We start from the raw sequence: 21,237 nt of genomic DNA on the forward strand, positions 1-21,237 counted from the left end.
GAATAGCTGGTTAAAGTTTGTCGGGTACGTGCTGATACACCCTGTATATATATATATTTTAAATTGGTAATTCGAATTGCTCTAATTAAAAATATTTATTAGGATTTTTTTCTTACTTTATTATGATTAACAAAGGTGTATAGTAACTGAACCAATAACGGTTCACACTTGTTATTATTATAGGTATATATGATGTATATTACACATTTGAAATTTTTATGACGTGCGATATCATTCTACAATAAACAACCAAGTGATGAAATTTGTCCAATACCAATAACCGTTGCGGAAAACTGTTCATTAAAAAAACAATTGAGATTTGTTCAGGTAGTTACAAGTCGTGTTGTTGTCTGTTTTAGAAACTTGCATACTATGTTGTTTGTTGGTGGTATGGACGGAGGACAGTGAGTTGGGTTAAGAGGGAAGACACAGCCAGCACCGGAGCAGTTGGTTCTGAACGGGTCCGCAGGCAACATCTACACTCTCTCCGCACTCTTCAGAACGACAATCCACCTCTTCTGATCATAAACTAGTTACACAGAGATGGTAAAAATCGTTCTTTTCCTTGCCGTTGCGCTCGCTGTCGCAAATGCTGTAAGTAAGACCCATAGTTTGTTTTAATTTATATTAACAAAATAACCACACAAATAATTAATGGAACATTGATTTTTTCACTAAAATTTTTTAATGGTTTCAAGAAATATAGACACTTTACTTTCAGTAATAAAATAAAAAGATTTTATATGCGTTATTTTGCTTCTGCATATTTAAAGGAATTTATTTTTTACCGTGGTTTGAATGCTAAAGCGACTAACCATAATTATTAAGACAATTAATAGGGATAAGTTTACTGAAGCTAATTTTCAACTTTATTCCACCTTATAGTGATTTGTTTTTGAGGTATTATGCCAACGTTTCGGACAGCATTTCAGTGTTCATCATCACACATGTCTGCCCTTATGTTGGCTAAAAAAGGAGGAAGCGCAACACGGCATAATACCCCAAAAATAAATAACTTTAAAATTGGCCGTGAAAATCTCAAATCATATCTTTATTGCAACTGTTGTTTTTTTGACTGGACCTGTTTCAGACAATGGACAGGTTGAAAACAAATAATTTTGGACATTTTGGTGATAGGTATAATTAAATCTTAAAATTTTAAATATTGAAGAGTTTGAGATCAAATCATTTACTGATAAATGTTACATTACCCATACATCTAACTACGTGGCTTTATTTCTATTTTTCAAAGAAGAACTGTAAAAGGTGGGTGTAATTATTTTATTTTTGATTGATGACTTTAAAGAGTTTATATAAAGTGAAAGGTTGGTGAATGCTGATATATTACATATGAATATTTTATGACTTTCCCATCTTAGTTGCTTGGGTACTTAATTTCTGTTCTTTTAGTAATTACAAGCATTATTGTCTATTTACAATGACTTGTTAAAATTTAGATTTATTTAATAATTATTGCACTTGGGATACATTATACCTATTGTTGTCTCTGCAAAATAATTAACACTGTCCATAACTATTATTTTCTTGTTTTTGCTGAAATTTTTAATTGTATTTATAATTTGCAAAAATTAATATTACATGAATAACTTACCTACCAGTACTAGTCTGAAAATGAACATAATTATCTAAAACCAGTTCAGTAAGAAAAATCAAATTTAAATAAAGTTAAACATAGTTTTCTTTATAGATTTTAGGCGAAACTCAACCATGTGTAAACATTTGAATTAATTGAGGGTATTTATAATTCGACTCTTATTATTACTTAACTAGAAAGACAATTAAACTGATACTTATAGTTTGCCAGCATTTAATAATATTATGAAGACATTATTTCATAAACTAATACAAACACTAATAAATAAATTTTAAAATTCATGGAAACATAATTACAAAAAATGTGTTCAATACCAGTATTCATGAAAAAAATGACACTCAAAATTAAAGATATTTTTTTTATATTCCGAAACCATGTTGTTTCTTTTCAAAACTTATCATTTTTTTTATTTTCTTCTTCGATAAATTTGTAATTATAACCCATAATGTACTACCTATGAAAATAATTGTATTTTGTTCTTGGATTATAAATATTTTAAACGCTATCTCAACTCACCACTGTCAATTCCTGCGCTTGGTCTCCTGAGTGAACAAATTAGAAATCAAGACACATCAGAATATGTTACATAAATCATTAGAAATTGATATATTGTACTAGATACTAGGTATTGTACTTGCGCAACTGACACATTGTCATATCAATTGTAACTATTAACAATTATATACAATGAGTATTCAATATTTTTACGTAATTATTTATGCACGAAAAATTACCTTATCAATAACATTTTATCGGTTTGACGAGAAGACCTGTGATGGATAATCGAAATCATAATCTATGTATTTACAGTTTTTACGGTACAGATTCTTGTTTTAAATATCAACTTGAAAAGCGACCATGTAACGATCATTATCTTTTTAGTCGAGATGGAAAACCAGTTTCGAATTGTGTAAAAGGAAAAAGATCACTTGGTTTAAAAAAAATAAAACTGTTTGTACCAAACTTTGGGAGCAAAAATGATAAAGCTTGGTTCACAATTTTTACATTATTAATTTATTTTAACTTATTTGTATTATTTTTTGACATTAACTCCACACAGGAGGCCCTGAGGAAAATAATTTCCCTCAAGGCCTATGTCATCTTTGGGGATGCTGTGTGGGGGTCTTTTTGAGAAGAGGAACAAGTGAACATGGGTCTTGAAGAGACCCGTGTTGTAGGAGGGAGGAACCACAGAGGCTGGCAAATCGTTCCACAGCCGAGCAGTTGAACCCAAGAACTAGTCGAAAAAAACGACCCGTTATCATGTCAACTGCTACGTATGTTGGGTGCGCGTTTGGCGAGTTTCTCGATAATGCACAGGTACCCAAGGGAACAATGGCTCAAGTTCCTCGAAGCATCTTCCATTGTTATTGCGGTAGGCAATACACAGTTACACAGCATACCTGTATGACGCCTGTGATCTATGTATTACAATCAAATGGATCGCTCGTTTCTGCGCAGAGTCAACGGACTTTGGCGCTCCAGACCAGAGGTGGCTGCCAAATTTTAGTCTACCGTAAATAACAAGTTAGTTAACATAGTTATGGTCTTATTTTTCGTTTTACAAATATTTTATTAATTTTTTTTAGAACTTCAAACCAGGAAAAGCGCCCGTGCATCGGTTGAACGATGGAACTCATATTCCCTGCTTTGGACTTGGAACGTATGTGGTTAGTTTCTTCATTTACATACCTAGCATTCATTCATGCATGTTTCTCAAACACATTAAACATTATTTTTAAATTTGGTATCCTTCCAATAACCATGATTTTGCACCATATTTATGTTTAATAGGAAAAGGATCCCAACGATATAACACGGGCGGTTGAGACGGCAATCGATGAAGGGTACCGCCACATCGATACGGCTACCCTATACAAGACAGAAAAACAAGTGGGACTGGGGGTAAATAATAAGATAAAGGATGGAACCATCAAGAGGGAAGATATATACATCACAACCAAGGTAAGTCAAGAGCGAATCAGATAATATGAATGTTGTTATAATTACTTCGATGAATTACACACCGAAACATGTACATTTTTTTGCATTAACACCATACAGGAGACCCTGAGGAAAACAATTTATCTCAGGGCCTATGTCATCCTTGGGGATGCTGCGTGAGAGGGTTTTTTAAAGAAAAGGACGGAGAGTAAGTTCTAGGAATAAAAAAGGGTATGAGAGGTGGGTAGGAATCTGGGGATCAGTGCGTCCAGGAGCGACGTAGTGAGAGACCAGTTGGAGAGGTCAACACACCTCACCGGATGAACCCGAGCACCCCTACTAAGTCACTAAATGAGGCAGTGGTACTCAAACCTGCCTACCAGGGTATCATAATAAATAATACTTAAAGGTTATTTCTCACCTGTTTACTTTGCCCGCAGATATGGAACAACAAACATCGTTACGATCAGGTGGTTCCAGACCTTCGAGAGTCTCTCAAAAAGCTAAATTTGGATTACGTAGACTTGTACCTTATTCACACACCTGGCAGTGAGGATGTAAGTATGAATATATTGGGAAATTATATAATTTAAATATTACATAAAAATAAAGGTAATTTGAATTAATTAAACGGTTGCAGCTCGCAGCGACCCTAAGATTTAGGTCCAGTTATTTCGGAGAAATTCAAAGGTAACATTGCAATCAAATGGGCATTCAGCGCCTTTTTGTTTTTTTTTTACATTTTAAAGGTCCCCTATAAACGCCGTTCCATCAAATTATAAACATATGACTGCTAACAACGTGACAGTTGTTCTTGCAACATTGCCATCAAATGGGCATTCAGTGCCTTTTTGTTTTTTTTTACATTTTAAATGTCCCCTTTAACCTTTCAACTCTAAAAAAACCTTAATGGCGCTGAATGGCTATTTGCTGAATCTGTCATAAAAGAATTTATTTTCATCCATCTGAAATCGCATTTTTAAGTAGCAGGTTGCAAACCGACATGTTTTTTTTTTGTACAAACGAGAATATTTTCATCATGAGTCCTTCTTTCACAGGACGATGGAAAACCGACCGACGTCGACTTCTTGGAGACCTGGAAAGGAATGGAGGAAGCCCAGCGCCTTGGCCTGACGAAGTCCATTGGCGTTTCCAACTTTAATGAGACACAAATCCAGAAAATATTGGATAACTCCAAAGTTGCACCAGCAGTCAACCAGATAGAAGTAAGTTTTAATCTATGTAATACAGGTCGAGCAAAAGTAATCACCCTATTAGAAAACGCTATAATTTTTGCAAATGATGCCAAATGTCAATTCGGTTTTGACATTTGTAAAGTAAACAAACGCAGAATACAAATCAACAAGACAAAAATCTGTTCACAAACAGTTTCACAAGCAGTACCAAAGTTTATCATAAAATAAAAATTACAGCAAAAGAACATCGGGTGATTACTTTTGCCCAGCCCTGTATATATCAATACGCATTGTATTGATATAACAGAAACGAAATTATTACAATTATTACTTTCATTTATGAATGCATGCAGAAATGACGTTCATCGTCAATCTACCTGTAATGCCTCACTCGATTGTGCAACAATGACTTAATCTACAATTTTGTTTTTTGTTTTGCTAACCTCGTTTCATAAATGTTATGTAGCATGTCGAGAACAATGGGGGGAAATGTATCTTTTGTGGCTGAGTTGGTCTGAATTTAATACACGACATAAACCTAAATGAAAACATCCTACGTTTTTATTATTTTGTAATAATGCAAAAATGAAGCACTTAGGTAGATATGAAATATGTAGTTTACCGAGAGACAAATTCAGTGAGATTATATAAAATGGTATTTTCAAAAACAATGCGTGGAAATCAGAAGTTTAATTTTAGGCTTTTGATCATTGAACTAAAAATGTGTTTATTTTATTATTTTCACTCATAATTATTGATTTAAAACCACAAATTCCTAAATGGTGTATATGATGTAGAAGACTGCTGTTACCGACTTTGTGTGCTATAATGTCGACAATGCCGTATTAAACTAATATCGATGGCATAGTGTTAAACATTGTACCGTAAATTTAGGTAGAAAATGAGTTAAATACTGAAATTTAAAGCCTATATTGATATGTGTTCAAAAATTGCATCTTCTTAATCTACCGTCCCAACGATATAAACATATTATAATATATTGTAATCCTCCAGACAATGTTTTACGAGCACAGTTTTTGTTTTACGAATACATCCTTAACAAAATAATTTATTTCTTCATATGAAGCGGTTACTTTGTGATGTGACATTATAATTTAAAATTAAACAGTAACTTTGTAAACATCACTTATATATACGTTAAACGAAATAATATTTATATTTACGTTAAACGAAATGTAATGCCAAAATATTGTATTTACATCAGATACTGTATTATTAAAGAAATAAAAACATATTTTTAAATTACATAAAATATTATTTCAAAAGTTTGAAAATTTTCAATTTCACTTTGTACAAAATTGTGATTTAGGAGATACAATATTTCGATTATAAGTCTAAGCCATTGACATGTTGTTTTGACGTCAAATCAAAATTGCATCGTCAACGTAATAATAAAATTAAATAATTTTTTCATTAAAAAAAATTGTGTAAATACCCTATTGTTGAAGATGTGACAATGTATTTATTGTGTTGCAGGTTAACCCGAACTTCATTCAGCAAAAGTTGGTGCAGTATTGCCAGGAGAGGGGGATCGTGGTAGTGGCCTTCTCCCCTCTGGGCGCCATGCCCTCCACCAGGCAGACCAAGACCAAGCCCGCCCCTCATCTTGACGATCCCATCCTGACAGCCATCGGAAACAAGTACCATAAGAGCACCGTCCAAGTCGTCCTAAGATACTTAGTAAGTCAATCAATCAATCACTTATTGCTTATTAAACTTGTACATATTTCCAAATAGCACTTGTTGATTAGTTTCGGAGCATTTTTAATCGAAATTAAAGTAGCGTTATTCTGTATCACAACTTAAAATAATCGAGTTAAATAATAGAAAAAAATACATGGTGAAACGTGTATTTATTGGAAATACAAAAAACTTATTCGGATGTAAAACCGGATGATTCATCGGCATTAAATTGAGGACTGAACAGAAAAGTTAAATAAAAATGTTTAAAAAGATTTTGTGGAAATATTTGAGTAGCGCAGATCCGTGATATTCACGGAATATTATAATTGTAGGATTTTTGAAGCTGAGATTTTCTATAAAAAATAGTCAATTATTTTAGAGAGGCTCAGATATTTACCTTTGGAATGAACAATGTTAGGACGAGTTGTTTAACAAAATTTAAACGATTCATCAAATTTCAAAGTTAAAATTCAAGTTCTGTGAAATTTCTAATCAAGTTATGTTATTATTTTAACATGGGTCCGTTGTTTCAGAGAATAATAAAATAAGTAATAAAAAAATATTGGTACCTATTTTATCGTTTTTCTGAATCGTTCCCACAGTTCCAATTTTGAAAATAAAAGCCAGCCCAGTTAAAAAAGTCATGGTACTGGAGTTATACACAGACCCAGAGTTTATATTTATTTTGTAATATTAAATCTTATTGTCAAATTTAAAAGTTATTCTTTGGTTAATTTTTTTCCGCCTACCGAATGCATTGTCAATATATTAAAATAAACAAAAGAGTATAAAAGGTAAAATATTTATATTTATTTTTAATATGAATCCACAGACATAGGAATTAATAGACGAGAAGCTAATGGCGAGGGGTAAAATCAACTGTTGAAGAACGAAGGGAGTAAGGCTGACTGTGATTCGTCAATAAATCAATCTGACAGTAAATAGGCATCTCGCATTATAATATCACCATTTAGTTCTTAAAAGTAAAATCTGCTTTTGAATGAATAGACATTTCTACATGGGAGCGCAAATTACTCGCCACGTTATGAACTAATTTGCGAAGTCCAAATTCGGCAAAGTAAGGCAGCTTCTATTTTCAGAGTCGTAGTTAGTTTCAGAGTATTTAGTTAAGACACTTTTACAAATGTCTCATAATTTACTTACCCCAGTAAACAACGATGAGCACACTTGAGAATCGCTACATTGTTATGTGATAGTATATGTTTCTAAAACTGATCCATATAATACGGTGTGAATAAGCTTAAAATAAAGTAAAATAATGCTTACTTATGGAATGTAATACGACAATTGGGTTTATTCTCTTTTTCACATCTATTTTTACAAGTTTTCATATCACAAGTCAACATTTTGCCGTTTTATTTCGTAAAATGAACCGATGATGCCTCGACCATAGTTCGCACAAGAATGATGACGTCACGTTTTCAAATTTCACTTGAGGCCATATGCGAGCCCAGCCGGCTCAATGGAACCGGTATGGGGAGTGGGGATAATACGCTTTTAATCACTTAGGGCAGGTCTACTAATATTCATATGTCTATGTATGAATCGTTTTTTTTTCAGATCGACCGAGATTTGATCCCCATCCCCAAGTCAGTGACCCCATCGCGCATCCGCCAGAACATTGCCATTTTCGACTTCAACTTGACTCCTGAGGAAATTGCGCAAATTGATAAGTTCGACATCAACACAAGTATTTACGAACTTTAAAAAAATTTCTGTACTTTTTGTCATGTTTGTGATTTTTTATTAATAATAAAGTGTATTAATTTGTAAATTACTAGCAGTTACTACCTCTCCAAGTCCGCGATATTTGACACTATTTCCTGCTGGGAAAGAAAACGTCATCTTAGGCTTAGGAAAATAATTTCCCGAGGGGCTTTAGTCATCTTCGGGGGTGGTGGAGGGGAATTTTAAGTGAAGGAAGGAGAGAAAGTTCTGGGAAGGAAAGGGTTTAGAGGGGTTGGCAGAAATCTGGGGGTCATTGTGTCCAGTTGTGATGAAGACTGGAGAGTTCAAAGGTTCTCCCCCAACCTACCTCTCCCGATCCGGCCCACTATGCATCTACTACCAATACTGACAGATTATATTATGTATTTATATTAAATACTAGAAGTATTTAACGCTAATCATGTACCCATACCTACCTAAAAACATTGCTTTAAAATGGCAAATGGTTCAATAAAAAGAGAAGATATTATCACAACCGGCAATCCTTCGTATCAACAAGATAAAGGCCGATTCAGCGCATAAATCTTGGCAACTATTTTTGAACACATTTCTTTTTTGGCTCCCAATCCAGAATGCAAGAACCCGTCATCCCATTGCACACAGCTGTTGGTAAGTTATGGTCGGTGTCCAGTGTAACTCCAGTGTACGAAACGCCACCTTCCGCACCAGAAGGGGGTAGTACACATTCCCAAACGAGTCTAATTTATTTATTTATACTGGGTTAAAACTCAATTAATACACAAATTACTATAACAGAAATCTACTCAGTCACGTGATGCATTAATTTGACGAAATCTAAATAAAGATTCAAAATCAAAACAAGTATAAAAACGATATTTTAAAATAATACAAGAGCTCACTCAAATGACAAATACTACAAGAGATGCAAAACACAAAAGAGAGGGAAATGGAGACTTGGGAGGCACAAATAGAGACACAAGTGATACATAGTATAATTAGCACAACATATTTGTTTTCAAAAGCAGATTTTTTTTTAATCCGTATAAATTTTCAACGAAAACGTCTACTTCAGCATACTCTATCCTATTAATATAGTCTAACAATTTGGGTCAGAGTGCAATTTTTTTCTAGTGTATGACAAATTATTAACCCATTTACAATACAATCTTCTCAATCTTACACTCTTAACATCTGGGAAAGAGTGATCAAAAACTCTTAAGGCTATTCAAAGAGAAATTAAATACATCGACTGTTTCAAAATTTTCATTCAAAAGCACCATTCGTGTCGTATTTTATTTATTCATTAACTCCCTAACGGGCTTTTACAATAAGATTATAAATTAATTTAAAAATAACAACAATATAACATAATACATTTAAATAATAAATCTGGTAATACAATATACATACACGGTGAGTTAATAACACGCAAACTGAAGAAAGCTTGAAATAAATAAATAAATTACAATATATTATTACTAATTCAGCATATGTTATATATATTTTTGGGTGATGTTGACATATTCAATACCAACTTGGCAAGTTTTGTGGATCATTTAAATCATTTATTTCAACAATACTCCTAAACACATCATGTAAACCTACAAATAGCTGTAATTTTCTTTTTTTGTTTCTTGTGTTTGTATGACTTGTTGCATAGCTTTTATCAAATGTAATTTTATTCTTATTTTTTATGTTTCAAAGTATCTGTCAAATTAAAATTATACTACCAACCATGTAAAAGCCCTATGGGCGTTAAATAAATAAATAAAATAAAATAAATAAAATAAAATATGTCGTTATTGACATTTAGTAAAAACTGATGAATTAGTTTGGTTCTAAATGCATCAAAATTAAGAAATAAAATATCGGCGACCTCTATTAATTCATTGTCAACTCTGTGAAACCTTTCCATGACAGAATTCAACACAAAGTTATCGCTTGTGAATCAACATGTTCCATCTAGTATGCTTTGGAGGTACACGTAACAACAACAAATTAATGGCATCAGGGCAGTCCAATCTAGAATAAATAATTTTATAAAGTGAAAAAAGATCAATTATTTTTCGCCTTTCAGATAATTTTGATAAATTGACTATACTTCGTAAATTCACATAATTAATTTTATTTATAGGAATACCAATTTTGAAATTAATTAACCATTTTTTTTTTAATTTGTAAGCAATGAGAGTTAAAATGAGGAGACCAAATGCATGAATTATATTCTATTGTTTTAGAACATCTTTTCTGCCTTGTGGTATCTTGAATAAGTCATGGCGACGACTACGGTTGAAATTTTAGGGCACGTAATAAAGGCCAGTGTTATTTTCAAATGTATTCATGTTAACATTTTAGGCCATATCTTATTTATTTATATCACATACTCTATTATATCTCTTCTTTATGTGCCGTATCAGGTCCCCCCGACGTTGGCGATCACTCTTGAAAATGTCTCTTTGTCTTGCGCTGCCCGGAATAGCTCCTCCACACTTCTAATGCCGGTCCACTCTCGTATATTTCGCAGCCAAGACATTTGTCTCCTACCAGGCCCTCTGCGACCCTCTATCTTGCCTTTCAATATTAACTGGAGCAAGTGATACTTCTCCCCTCGAAGTACATGACCCAGATATGAAATTTTCCTGATTTTTATTAATCTAAGCAGTTCTCTCTCTGCTCTAGCCCGCCTGAGAATTTCTGTGTTGGTGATCATGTCAGTCCATGGGACTTTGAGTATTCTCCGGTGAAGCCACATTTCAAAAGCCTCTAACCTGTTCATGGTATTTACTTTCAAGGTCCATGTTTCACATCCATACAACAAGACCGACCACACATAACATTTTAGCATTCTCTGCCTTAGTTTTAAGCGGATATTATCATTGCAGAAGAGGGATTTCATTTTAATGAACGCAGTTCTTGCTGCTTCAATTCTGCACCTAACCTCTACATCTGGGTCAAGAGTCTCCGTGAGAATACTGCCGAGGTATCTAAATCTTTCGACCTTTTCGACATTGCAACCATTTAACTGTATCACTGATTCAGAGTGATCTAGTCGTCCAAAAGTCATCCATTTTGTTTTATTGACGTTGATTGTTAAGCCCAGTTGCTCACCAGCATTATTAACAAGATTTAATAGGTCTTGGAGGTCATCGATACAGTCAGCTAGTAATACAGTATCATCTGCGTATCTTATGTTATTAATGACAACTCCGTTGATCTTAAGACCCTTCTCAGTATTACTTAGGGCTCTTTTAAAGACATAGTTGGAATAGAGATTAAACAATAGTGGCGACAGGATACAGCCTTGTCGTACTCCACGCTGAATGGCAATTGCATTAGATCTCTCATTCCCATGTCTTATTTCTGCTGTTTGGAACCAATACAGGTTTTTTATGAAATTCTGGTCTTTGGTGTCAACGTTACAATCCGCAAGCATTTTCACTAGGTCAGCATGTTTTACCCTGTCAAATGCCTTTTCGTAGTCAATAAAACAGGCAAAAACTTCCTTTCTTTGGTCACGACACTTTTGCAATAGTACATCGATAGACAATAATGCCTCACGCGTCCCAAACGCATTTCTGAAGCCAAACTGAGTGTCATCCAAGTCCTGCTCGCACTTATTGCGTATCCTGGCATGTATTATTTTAAGGAATAATTTAAGGACATGACTCATCAGGCTTATTAATCGATAGTCACTGCACTTCTTAGGGTATTGTTTTTTAGGCAATGTCACGAAGGTGGATTTTAGCCAATCTTGGGGTATATTCCCTGTATCGTATATAGAATTAAATAACCTCAACAGGTAGTCAACATTTTCATCATTAAAGAGCTTCAACACCTCAACTGGAATATCGTCTGGTCCGCACGCTTTTCTACTGTCTGAAGTCTTTATTGCATGAAGAATTTCTGATTTTAAAATCGATGGTCCATGCAATTGATCATTGGGAATATTTATGTCAGGTCTAATATCTTTGAATGTATCATGAATATACTTTTCCCATGTTTGTAAAATATCTTTTTCATCCAATATTAATTTATTGGAATCGTCAACTAAACATGATGGAGTAATTCTTCTAGAAGTGCCTGTAATTTCCTTTAATTTTTTGTGAAGTTTGAATGCATTGTGACTACGACTGTACGATTCTAGTTCTTCACACTGTGACTTCATCCATTCTTCTTTGGCTTTTTTAATTTCACGTCTAATCGTTCTTTGTAAGTTTTTGTATTGTGTCTCATTATGTTTGTGTTTACGTCTCTCATCCATTAAGTTCAAAATGTGGTCAGTCATCCAATTCTTTTTTCTAATTTGCTTATCAGCTTTCAAATTTGCATCACAGGTTTCACGTATAACTGACTTAAGGTTATCCCATTGTGTTTGTATTTCTATCGATGTATCACAAGGGAGTAGCCTTATATTATCGTTCAAAGTCTGAGATACCCTATTTCTGACCACTTCTTCATGGAGTTTCGAGATTTCCATTTTAATTTTGGTTTTGGGCTTTTTTATTTGTTTTAAGCGTAAAACAATATCGGCAGTTAACAAAACATGGTCAGAACCAATGTCCGCACCAGGGTACGTGGTGACTCTCTTTATGGAGTTCCTGAATCTATGGTCTACTAACACATAGTCAATTTGGTTCCTGACAATATCATAGATTGTTCCATCCTGAGGTGATCTCCACGTATAAAGCCTTCTTTTCGGGAGTTTAAACCAGGTATTTAATACAACCATATTTTTATCCTGGCAGAATTCATATAGTCTATCACCTCTTTGATTGCTTATGCCTAAGCCATATTCACCAACTATATGAGAGCGGCGACCTTCACCGATTTTGGCATTTAAGTCTCCAATGACAAAATTGACTTCTCCTCCTTTCAAACTTTGCAATGTACTGGCTAGTGAGTCATAAAAAGATTCCACATCACCATCATATCTCACTTCCGCTGTTGGTGCATACACTTGAATAATATTCATGTTGATGGGTTGACAGTGTAATTGTAATAATATTATTCTGTCCGAGATGGGTACAAAATTCTTAACAAATTTTACATACTTCTCCATGACAAATACAGCAACTCCGTTTCGACGGTTTCCGTCCTGTGGGTCACTTCCTGAGTAGTATAGATTTCCCTTCTCATGTTGGTGTATGCCGCTGCCAGTCCATCTCAGTTCACTAATTCCAAGAATATCTACTTTTAATCTTTCCATTTCATGTATTGCATTATCCAATTTACCGCTGTATAAACTTCTTACATTCCATGTTCCTAGTCTTATTTTTGAATTAACTATTTTGAGCTCTCTATTATATATTTTATTTATTTATTTATTGGACAATTTGTATAGCGCCGCTTTTGTGAGATATCACCTCAGGGGCGCTTTATAGTTGATGCAGATATTACAATCATAAAGTGAAGTTAAGTTAAGTAAAATGAAGTACAGGAACAGGAACCGGTCGGTGGCCGAGTTGACATCGCGCTTGTGTAGTGTGTTCAATTCCTCGGCTGGCTAAGTCCTCCATCACAACACAAGCAACATTTTCAGCTTACTGTGGTGGTAGTAGGAGATTTTCAAATATTGTCAGGTTATTCGTAACCCGGGAATGTTTGTCTTTCTTTTAAAAAAAACTAAAAACTAAGGTGACACGAAGATAGAAGATGGAGACTCTGCAGCAAGAATTCTAGGTGGTGAAGAAACTAGACCAACTGCTGCAGCGAAAGAGTCCACTAACAGTGTGCCTACTCTGTATCTTTCGGGTTAATAAACCAGAAAGTTCGTGGTTTAACCTTTCCTTGCCGGTGCTATCAACTGAGTGAACATCGTCTCTAATTAATTAAATATCTCTCTAAATATAATAAACACAAGTTCACATTTTAGGTGTTCCTCCGCAGTACATTTATGTATTGCATTTAGTAATTACAATATATAAATATTTAGAGTGGGTTAATACGCGTTTGTGACTTGACTAAACCGGCGGTAGGAAAGTTTTGAAAGATACAGAGTAGGCCCCCAGGTATGTGTCTGCTGCTGATAAAGCGCTGACAGAATATCCTCTCACAGATACCAGACCTTGTCAGCACCGTTGTGATATACATATATATTGACATATACATTTATTTTGACCGGTCGGTGGCCGAGTTGACATCGCTCTTAGGTCCCACCCAGGCGTAGTGTGTTCGATTCCTCGGCTGGCTAAGTCCTCCATCACAACACAAGCAACATTTTCAGCTTACTGTGGTGGTAGTAGGAGATTTTCAAATATTGTCAGGTTATTCGTAACGCGGGAATATTTGTATTTCTTTTAAATAAAATAAATTAAATGTATATATTTAGTTGATTGATTGATGTCGGTAATCGATCTCTATAATTAAAAAAAACTAACTCGTTTCTATATTTTAAGATATTTCTACGAAATTATTTTCCATTCTTTATGTATTGAAATATAATAAAAATTATAAAAAACAATATTAATGAGAATATACGAACATATGCGGTAAGTTGTGTTATGTGAACTGAATCGTAACAAGCGTGATAATAAATAACGATAAATGAATAATTATTCATCTCGACGTAAATTATTGGCGTGTATAAAATAGTTAATACCCCGGGAAGACGTAAAGACTATGACCGCAGTCGATTATGAAAAGAGCTCCAGAGAGAACCAATTTTGAGATTCGACAGATATCAGGTTGACAACAGGTAAATCAAAGTGCTTCTTCGTGATGGATAAAATCACAGTTTTTATTGCTGTGATCGTTAGCGTAACATATGCTGTAAGTAATATTTATTTATAATATTCATTCTGCAGTACTACCTGGAATTTAGAAACTCACTTTACAAGTGATTTTATAAAACACTCTTTACATATTACTAACATCACGCCGTTTCACGGCAGGGGAAGATATATGAAAAAAATTGCACGTGTAATTCAATATGTTACGATTTTTTAACATTTATAACTCATTCATAGATTGTATAATACTTTGGAAATTAATATTTCAGGATTTAAAATCAGGTAAAGCGCCCACTCTTTCTCTATCCGATGGATATGTAATACCTATACTGGGTCTTGGAACATCTGTTGTGAGTATCCTACTTTAACATTTATCTTAAATGATATCTTTCAGTCGACATGCAACTGATAAAATTATTCCCATTCTTAGAGAGATGGCGACCCCGATGAAATCCGAGTAGCAGTGGAGCTGGCGATAGAAGCCGGGTACAGACACATCGACACCGCCACGCGCTACGGCACCGAGGGGCTCGTGGGGCGAGGGGTGGCGGCTAAAGTGCAGGACGGGACCATCCAGAGACAAGACATGTTCATCACAACTAAGGTATCATTCGATCCTTTCCTTCCCTATGGCGAGGACAACCATAATTTGTCAGTCACTGAGTTATTTTCATTTCAAGAAACATAGTACCTACCGTTTTTTAATTTCGAAGAATGTTGCCGGTTATGTAGTTTTTAGTGTTTGATGGGTACCTAAATTCTTCTTTATTCAAAGTAACATTTTCTGGTTATTAATTCCATGATACACCATAAATAATTCTTCAGTCTATGTAAATGTTAGTAACCAAGCTCGTGTCATATGAAAATAATCATATTTTTTCGTACGAAGTGGTCGTACAAATAGTTTGTATGCATCTTAAAATTCTTGTTCTGCATCAGGAAACTGTTTCTAATGAAATGATAAATGTCTATGTTACTTGTTCTGACTCACTTCTGCAAGATCTAAGAAGGAAGTTGAATTAAATTACCTCCTTGATCAATTCTTCAAATAGATACGTAATGAAACTCATTAACATTCTCAGGTTCAAGCCACGTATTTTTTTTTAACGAACTTAACTTTAAATACCTAACATAACCTAACTTTACATTTTTTAAATGATTTATTTATTCAGTTGTTTTTATATTTGTATTTTACGTAGTGTATTACAAAACAGAGTAGTATTCAGTTTAATTGTAAGAAATCTCTCATTTTTACAATTTTTCGATACACAAATTTTACGTAATAATTGGATTTATGTTTTAATTACATAAATAATATATTTTTTTACGTGATGCATTATACTAAATTTTTGCAGTATACTAAAACTATGTTTGATTGATATGTTTGGTTGATTTCTACGACGTCAATCTTACAGGTACGGTACGTCTCTTTACATATTGCATATTAAGTATTATACATTCATTTATACTTAGGTATAAGTTTTCATGTTCTACTGAGGTAGAAATACCAGATTTTTATTTTTAATTACATAACGTTCTCTTGTGCCTACGAGCCTCATATATATTTATTTTATTATCGCCTCATACATATTGTAAATAATATTATTCATGTGGAGTTTATCAAAAAAGATTTTTCGATTGGTAAAATAAATATAATATATTAACAGCAGTTATTGTAGATAAATGTATTATCGAAACAATATAAATATCAAACCAAATACTGTTATTACAGAAACGCACGAAAAAATTATCTGCTGGAATCGAACCCCGCTCCGGAATCATCTGCTATTAAATATCATTGTTTAGGAGTTGGGTGTGCGTACCGCAGCCCCGAAAGCCATTTATTAGATAACCAATACCTCTGCCATAGATCACCCTAGGTGGTCTGCTGTGTTTGGTGACTTAGCAGGTGTGCTCGCGTTTATGGGATGAGGTTATTTGTCAAGGTCTTGGCGGTGGATGCGTCTACCCACAAGCTGCGTGACGGGTCTGATCATGAGGCAGTAGTGAAGGGAGACCTTTTGACTTCTTCAGCAGTATTTTCTCGACCTATCGTCTTGCACGGTAGTCGGAGGGATTGATTCATGGCCTCCTTCTCCTCCTTGTAACAATATAAAAAGAAGTTTCCTTGAAAACATATTTTGAGTAAATATGTAGTTTTATTCCAGCTATGGAACAACAAGCACCGAAGGGAACAAGTAATCCCAGCCCTGCGCCAGTCCTTGGAGAAGCTCGCTATGGACTATGTGGACCTGTACCTCGTGCACACGCTGATAAGTTTAGATGTAACATTATGTCAATATACTTTATGTAATTACTTCCGAAGACCCGTTATAAATCACTGAACTGAATTATTGGCAATATCAATTACAATTTTGAAAATGACACATTCAGAACAAATCCGAGTTTATTGAACTAAAGTACTAATCAACCAATATGACCCACAACCGAAATAATTTTGTTTGATAAGAATATTTACAAGGGTTTATTTTTCCCTCAAAACGGAAATTTACTTTACGCAACTTTAATGCAAGTCACAGAGTCACGCTATATTCATTATATGGCTTGGCTGATTTCACAGAATCGCTCGCCATAAATCCCCAATTGAAGCAACAAGTCTAGAGTTTCGAAATTTGCACAGTTTTTCATTAGTTTAGCTTTTGATTTTTCGTTATCATTCTGCCCATTTTACTATCAATGAGCAAGAGAATAGTCAACCACTATAAAATGAAAAGCACCATTGCGTACTATCTCGTCGAAACGTGGTTCTTTATAAGCGGTCCGCGTAGACCGGATTCGGTAGTTTTTGTTAAAGCCTTGGGAGCGTTGGAGGTCAGTTGGAGATTTAAAAAAATAGAACCAATTTTTTTGCTTCATATGTCATCTAAGATTTATTGTATGGTGTCGTGATAACCGCGTGCAACTTAACATAAGCAAATGTCAAATTATGAGGTTTCATCGAATAAAGAATCCAATATTTTTTGATTATTCCATTAACAATATGTCGTTAGTATCTGTCTCGGAAATTAATGACTTAGGTATTTGGTTTGATACGAAACTTAACTTTATCAAGCATATTGAAATAATAACCAATAAAGCTTTGAAAATGTTGGGATTTATTTTAAGGGTATCTAGTGATTTCAATAATGTCGATACTGTAAAAACATTATATATGTCACCAGTAAGGAGTCATGTAGAATACAATTCCACGGTTTAGTACCCAAATTATGAGGTTTATTCACATGCGATTGAAAGAATCCAAAATAAATTTTTAAATATGTAAATTTTAAAATGGGCATTCCTAGAGAAAACCAAAATTACGATAACGTACTTTGTTCATTAAATTTAATAAAATTATCTGATCGTAGAATTATTTCCGATTTAACCTGTTTGTATAAAATCATTAATTCAATGTTTGATACCCCTTATTTATTATATGTTATCTCTTTTCATACTCCAAGCAGGTCAGTTACAAGACAGTACCTACCTATTATTGTAGCAATTCTATATCAACGTCCCAATATCACACTCCTATGCGACGGATTCAACAGCTAGGAAACAAATAGGTACTACGATGTTGTTGATATATTTAGTACATCAATTTCAATATATAAGCATACCCTATTGAAGTTTTTTTCATCAAGTAGTGGAATATTTTAATAAAGATATTTAATTTGACTAACACAATAGTATTGTTAACTGAAACAAAAAAAATATATTTTGGATTTCTTATGTTTTGTGCCTGCATACTGTGTAGATCAAGTTCAGTGATATTTTCACTTTATATTTATTTTTCTGCAATTGTTTTAAATAGTCGTTTCCTGCACTATTTTCGTGTATAGTTTCGTAAATATTTTATATATATGTATGTAAAAGCCTTAAAAGGCGTGAAATAAATAAATTACATAAATGTAGTGCAACATCAACGTCCATCAGTGATTATCAGATTCATGATAAAGCATGAAGAGCAATGTATCTAATGAAACAATTTTGTTAACATTATTTTCGAATTTCTTGAAAAGTCGACAACAACGTTTTATTCATTAACATTGTAGCGTAACTAAACTATTGCATTTATGGAGATGCGACTTGTTTTGTGAATTTAATTTCAGGAAAATGAAGGATTCTCGCACACAGATTTCGTGGAAACTTGGAAAGGTATGGAGGAAGCCCACCGCCTTGGTCTCGCCAGGTCCATCGGAGTTTCTAACTTCAACGAAACCCAATTGCTCAAACTGTTGGCTGCTTGCACAATCAAACCAGTTGCCAAATTGAGGTATGAACCACCATTCAAACCTATACTCTTTTCCGACCCCACACACGGAGGAAACTTACTGAAATAAAATATTGCTAATTTTAAAACGGCACTGCAGACCGAATGAATTGACAGGTTTCCTTAAAAAATGTCGGTAAAACACAAATATTTTATTAGGGCGTGGGAACACATGTTCAAAAAAATTGTAATATTATAACATTTATCAGGAAAATAAATCTTACATGAACACTTTTTACGATATATTCTGAATGGACTAATATTTTATAAGAAATGGAATGCAATCACGTTTTTAACAGGATTTCAATAAATCAGCCATACTCGTTTTTCTTTTTAAGCTTGAATATATCATGACAACATGCAAAAATATTCTGACTCCGTGTTCCGACATCATTTTCATAATTTACTAAAAGTTTATTTAAAGACCTATTAAGTCATTCGTAAGGCATGCAATCCAATTTTAACCAGAATCAACACTTATTTGAAGAGGTTCTCAATAAATAAGCAATAGTCATTTTCCTCCGTGCATTCCAAATTTCTACCGAAACATAACACTTGCCTGATCAAGTTAAGGTTTAAGGCTCTTCAATAATATAAGGGCAGAGAAACCAAATTCGAAAAGAAAGCAAATATGAAAAACTTCCTTATTATTACATAATTATGTAGTACAAGAAACAACTATTTTTGGTGGGGGAGATGGTAAAATATACTTTAAAGTTCTTATTTTTATTTAGGGGAGATGGTAAAACATACCGTAAAGATCCTATTTTTGCTGAGGGAGACAGTAAAATGTACATTTAAGTTCCTTTTTTTCTCAATAAAATTTAAGTTTGTAGGTTAGAAATTAATTTTTTTTCTCAACAAAATTTAAGTTTGTAGGTTAGAAAATACCAAAAAATTATTAAAATACCCAAATATAGGATGTAACTACCTGTTTTGTGCATGTTTTATATCTTCCGATTTAAAATTTTGAAATTTTAAATCGGATTTTGAAACTAATTTAAAATAAAACTAAAATTACCAATAAATTATATGTTATTATTGAAAATAATTTGTAATCATTGGCCGAGTTAAAATGTAATTACATGAAATTCGCTTGATAGAAACAAATCGTATAATCTGAAAATAAAAATAAAAATTTGGTTCGCCTATTTAACATGTAATATGTTTCTTTAAATGGTTCTGAAGATATTTGCTCCATATTAAATAAGTCCTTTTATAAAACATTTTCACAACAATCGCTTGCATATTATATAAAATTGATTTTTTCATATTCATTAACATTCGTATTTACAATCACTTTCAAACCATCTTCAGAAATCTTCTTCTTCTTTTTGAACACTCACTACGGCGCTTTAATTTTTTATCGTATATGTACTTTCCCAACCTAGATCAGTCACTACGACCCGAATCTTCTGATATTCTGTGTGGAATGAATATTGCTTTTGATTTTTATTTTTATGTAAAACCACTTGACGAGTTGTTTCACAAAATTTGAACAATTCATGAAATTTATAAATAAATTTTCAAGTTCTGTAAAGGTTCTATTTAAGTTCTGTTATTAGATCCTTAGATAAGAAATGACGCAGACTGTTTCACTACGCATAACAAACAAACCCTCAGTGCTATAATTGACCGCCTTTGTTTCAAAAACTTTTAAAATTATTACAGGTCAGTCCACATCTAACTCAAAAGAAGCTGATTTGTTTTTGTAAAGAACGAGGAATACAGATAGTCGCGTATTCCCCATTAGGGTCTATGCCAGAGAGCAGGTTCAAACTCAACAACCGTCCTCCCAAGAGACCCCCATTGTTAGACGATCCTATCGTCACACAAATAGGAAACCGATACAACAAAACCACGGTACAAATTGCTCTCAGATACTTGGTAAGGAACTGGAGTAACCTGTTAAAGAATAATAATCAACCGATGAAAAGAAACTTGAACATTTCGCAACAGTGTTGTTCGGTAGCAGTGACCTGCTAAGTAACACCTGTTGTTTACATTAAAGAAAGCTTACTAATTTCTCCAATATCGCCACATATGTGTTTTAACTCGCTCTGTTTG

The 21,237-nt window shown here is 33.7% G+C and overlaps 2 protein-coding genes across 2 annotated transcripts; both read left to right on the forward strand.

Moving 5' to 3' along the window:
- Positions 1-418: 418 nt before the first annotated feature.
- LOC149421889 (aldo-keto reductase AKR2E4-like) lies at positions 419-8,254 on the forward strand. Its single transcript, XM_089634590.1, has 7 exons — positions 419-594; positions 3,205-3,285; positions 3,410-3,580; positions 4,000-4,116; positions 4,618-4,785; positions 6,253-6,456; positions 8,041-8,254. The coding sequence occupies exons 1-7, from the start codon at positions 544-546 to the stop codon at positions 8,185-8,187; spliced, it is 939 nt and encodes a 312-aa protein (XP_089490716.1). The 5' UTR covers positions 419-543; the 3' UTR covers positions 8,188-8,254.
- A 6,385-nt stretch (positions 8,255-14,639) lies between these two features.
- Positions 14,640-19,240, forward strand: LOC149421890 (aldo-keto reductase AKR2E4-like). The gene is made up of 5 exons (XM_089634331.1): positions 14,640-14,937; positions 15,167-15,247; positions 15,328-15,501; positions 17,066-17,182; positions 19,010-19,240. Exons 1-5 carry the CDS (start codon positions 14,887-14,889, stop codon positions 19,238-19,240), a joined length of 654 nt encoding a protein of 217 aa, XP_089490457.1. The 5' UTR covers positions 14,640-14,886.
- Positions 19,241-21,237: the final 1,997 nt, after the last annotated feature.

This window comes from Hesperophylax consimilis, chromosome 8 (assembly GCF_061612785.1).
Source record: "Hesperophylax consimilis isolate HC1 chromosome 8, BYU_Hcon_1.0, whole genome shotgun sequence".
Lineage (NCBI taxonomy): Eukaryota > Metazoa > Arthropoda > Insecta > Trichoptera > Limnephilidae > Hesperophylax > Hesperophylax consimilis.

What these genes read in the sequence shown, in the direction of transcription:
- LOC149421889 (XM_089634590.1), top strand. Translation starts at nt 544, where the DNA reads ATGGTAAAAATCGTTCTTTTCCTTGCCGTTGCGCTCGCTGTCGCAAAT. An exon ending in TTGGACTTGGAACGTATGTG is followed by an intron (nt 3,286 to 3,409) that starts GTTAGTTTCTTC and finishes TATGTTTAATAG; the next exon opens with GAAAAGGATCCCAACGATAT. An exon ending in ACACACCTGGCAGTGAGGAT is followed by an intron (nt 4,117 to 4,617) that starts GTAAGTATGAAT and finishes CTTCTTTCACAG; the next exon opens with GACGATGGAAAACCGACCGA.
- LOC149421890 (XM_089634331.1), top strand. Translation starts at nt 14,887, where the DNA reads ATGGATAAAATCACAGTTTTTATTGCTGTGATCGTTAGCGTAACATAT. An exon ending in ACATGTTCATCACAACTAAG is followed by an intron (nt 15,502 to 17,065) that starts GTATCATTCGAT and finishes GTTTTATTCCAG; the next exon opens with CTATGGAACAACAAGCACCG. An exon ending in ACACGCTGATAAGTTTAGAT is followed by an intron (nt 17,183 to 19,009) that starts GTAACATTATGT and finishes ATTTAATTTCAG; the next exon opens with GAAAATGAAGGATTCTCGCA.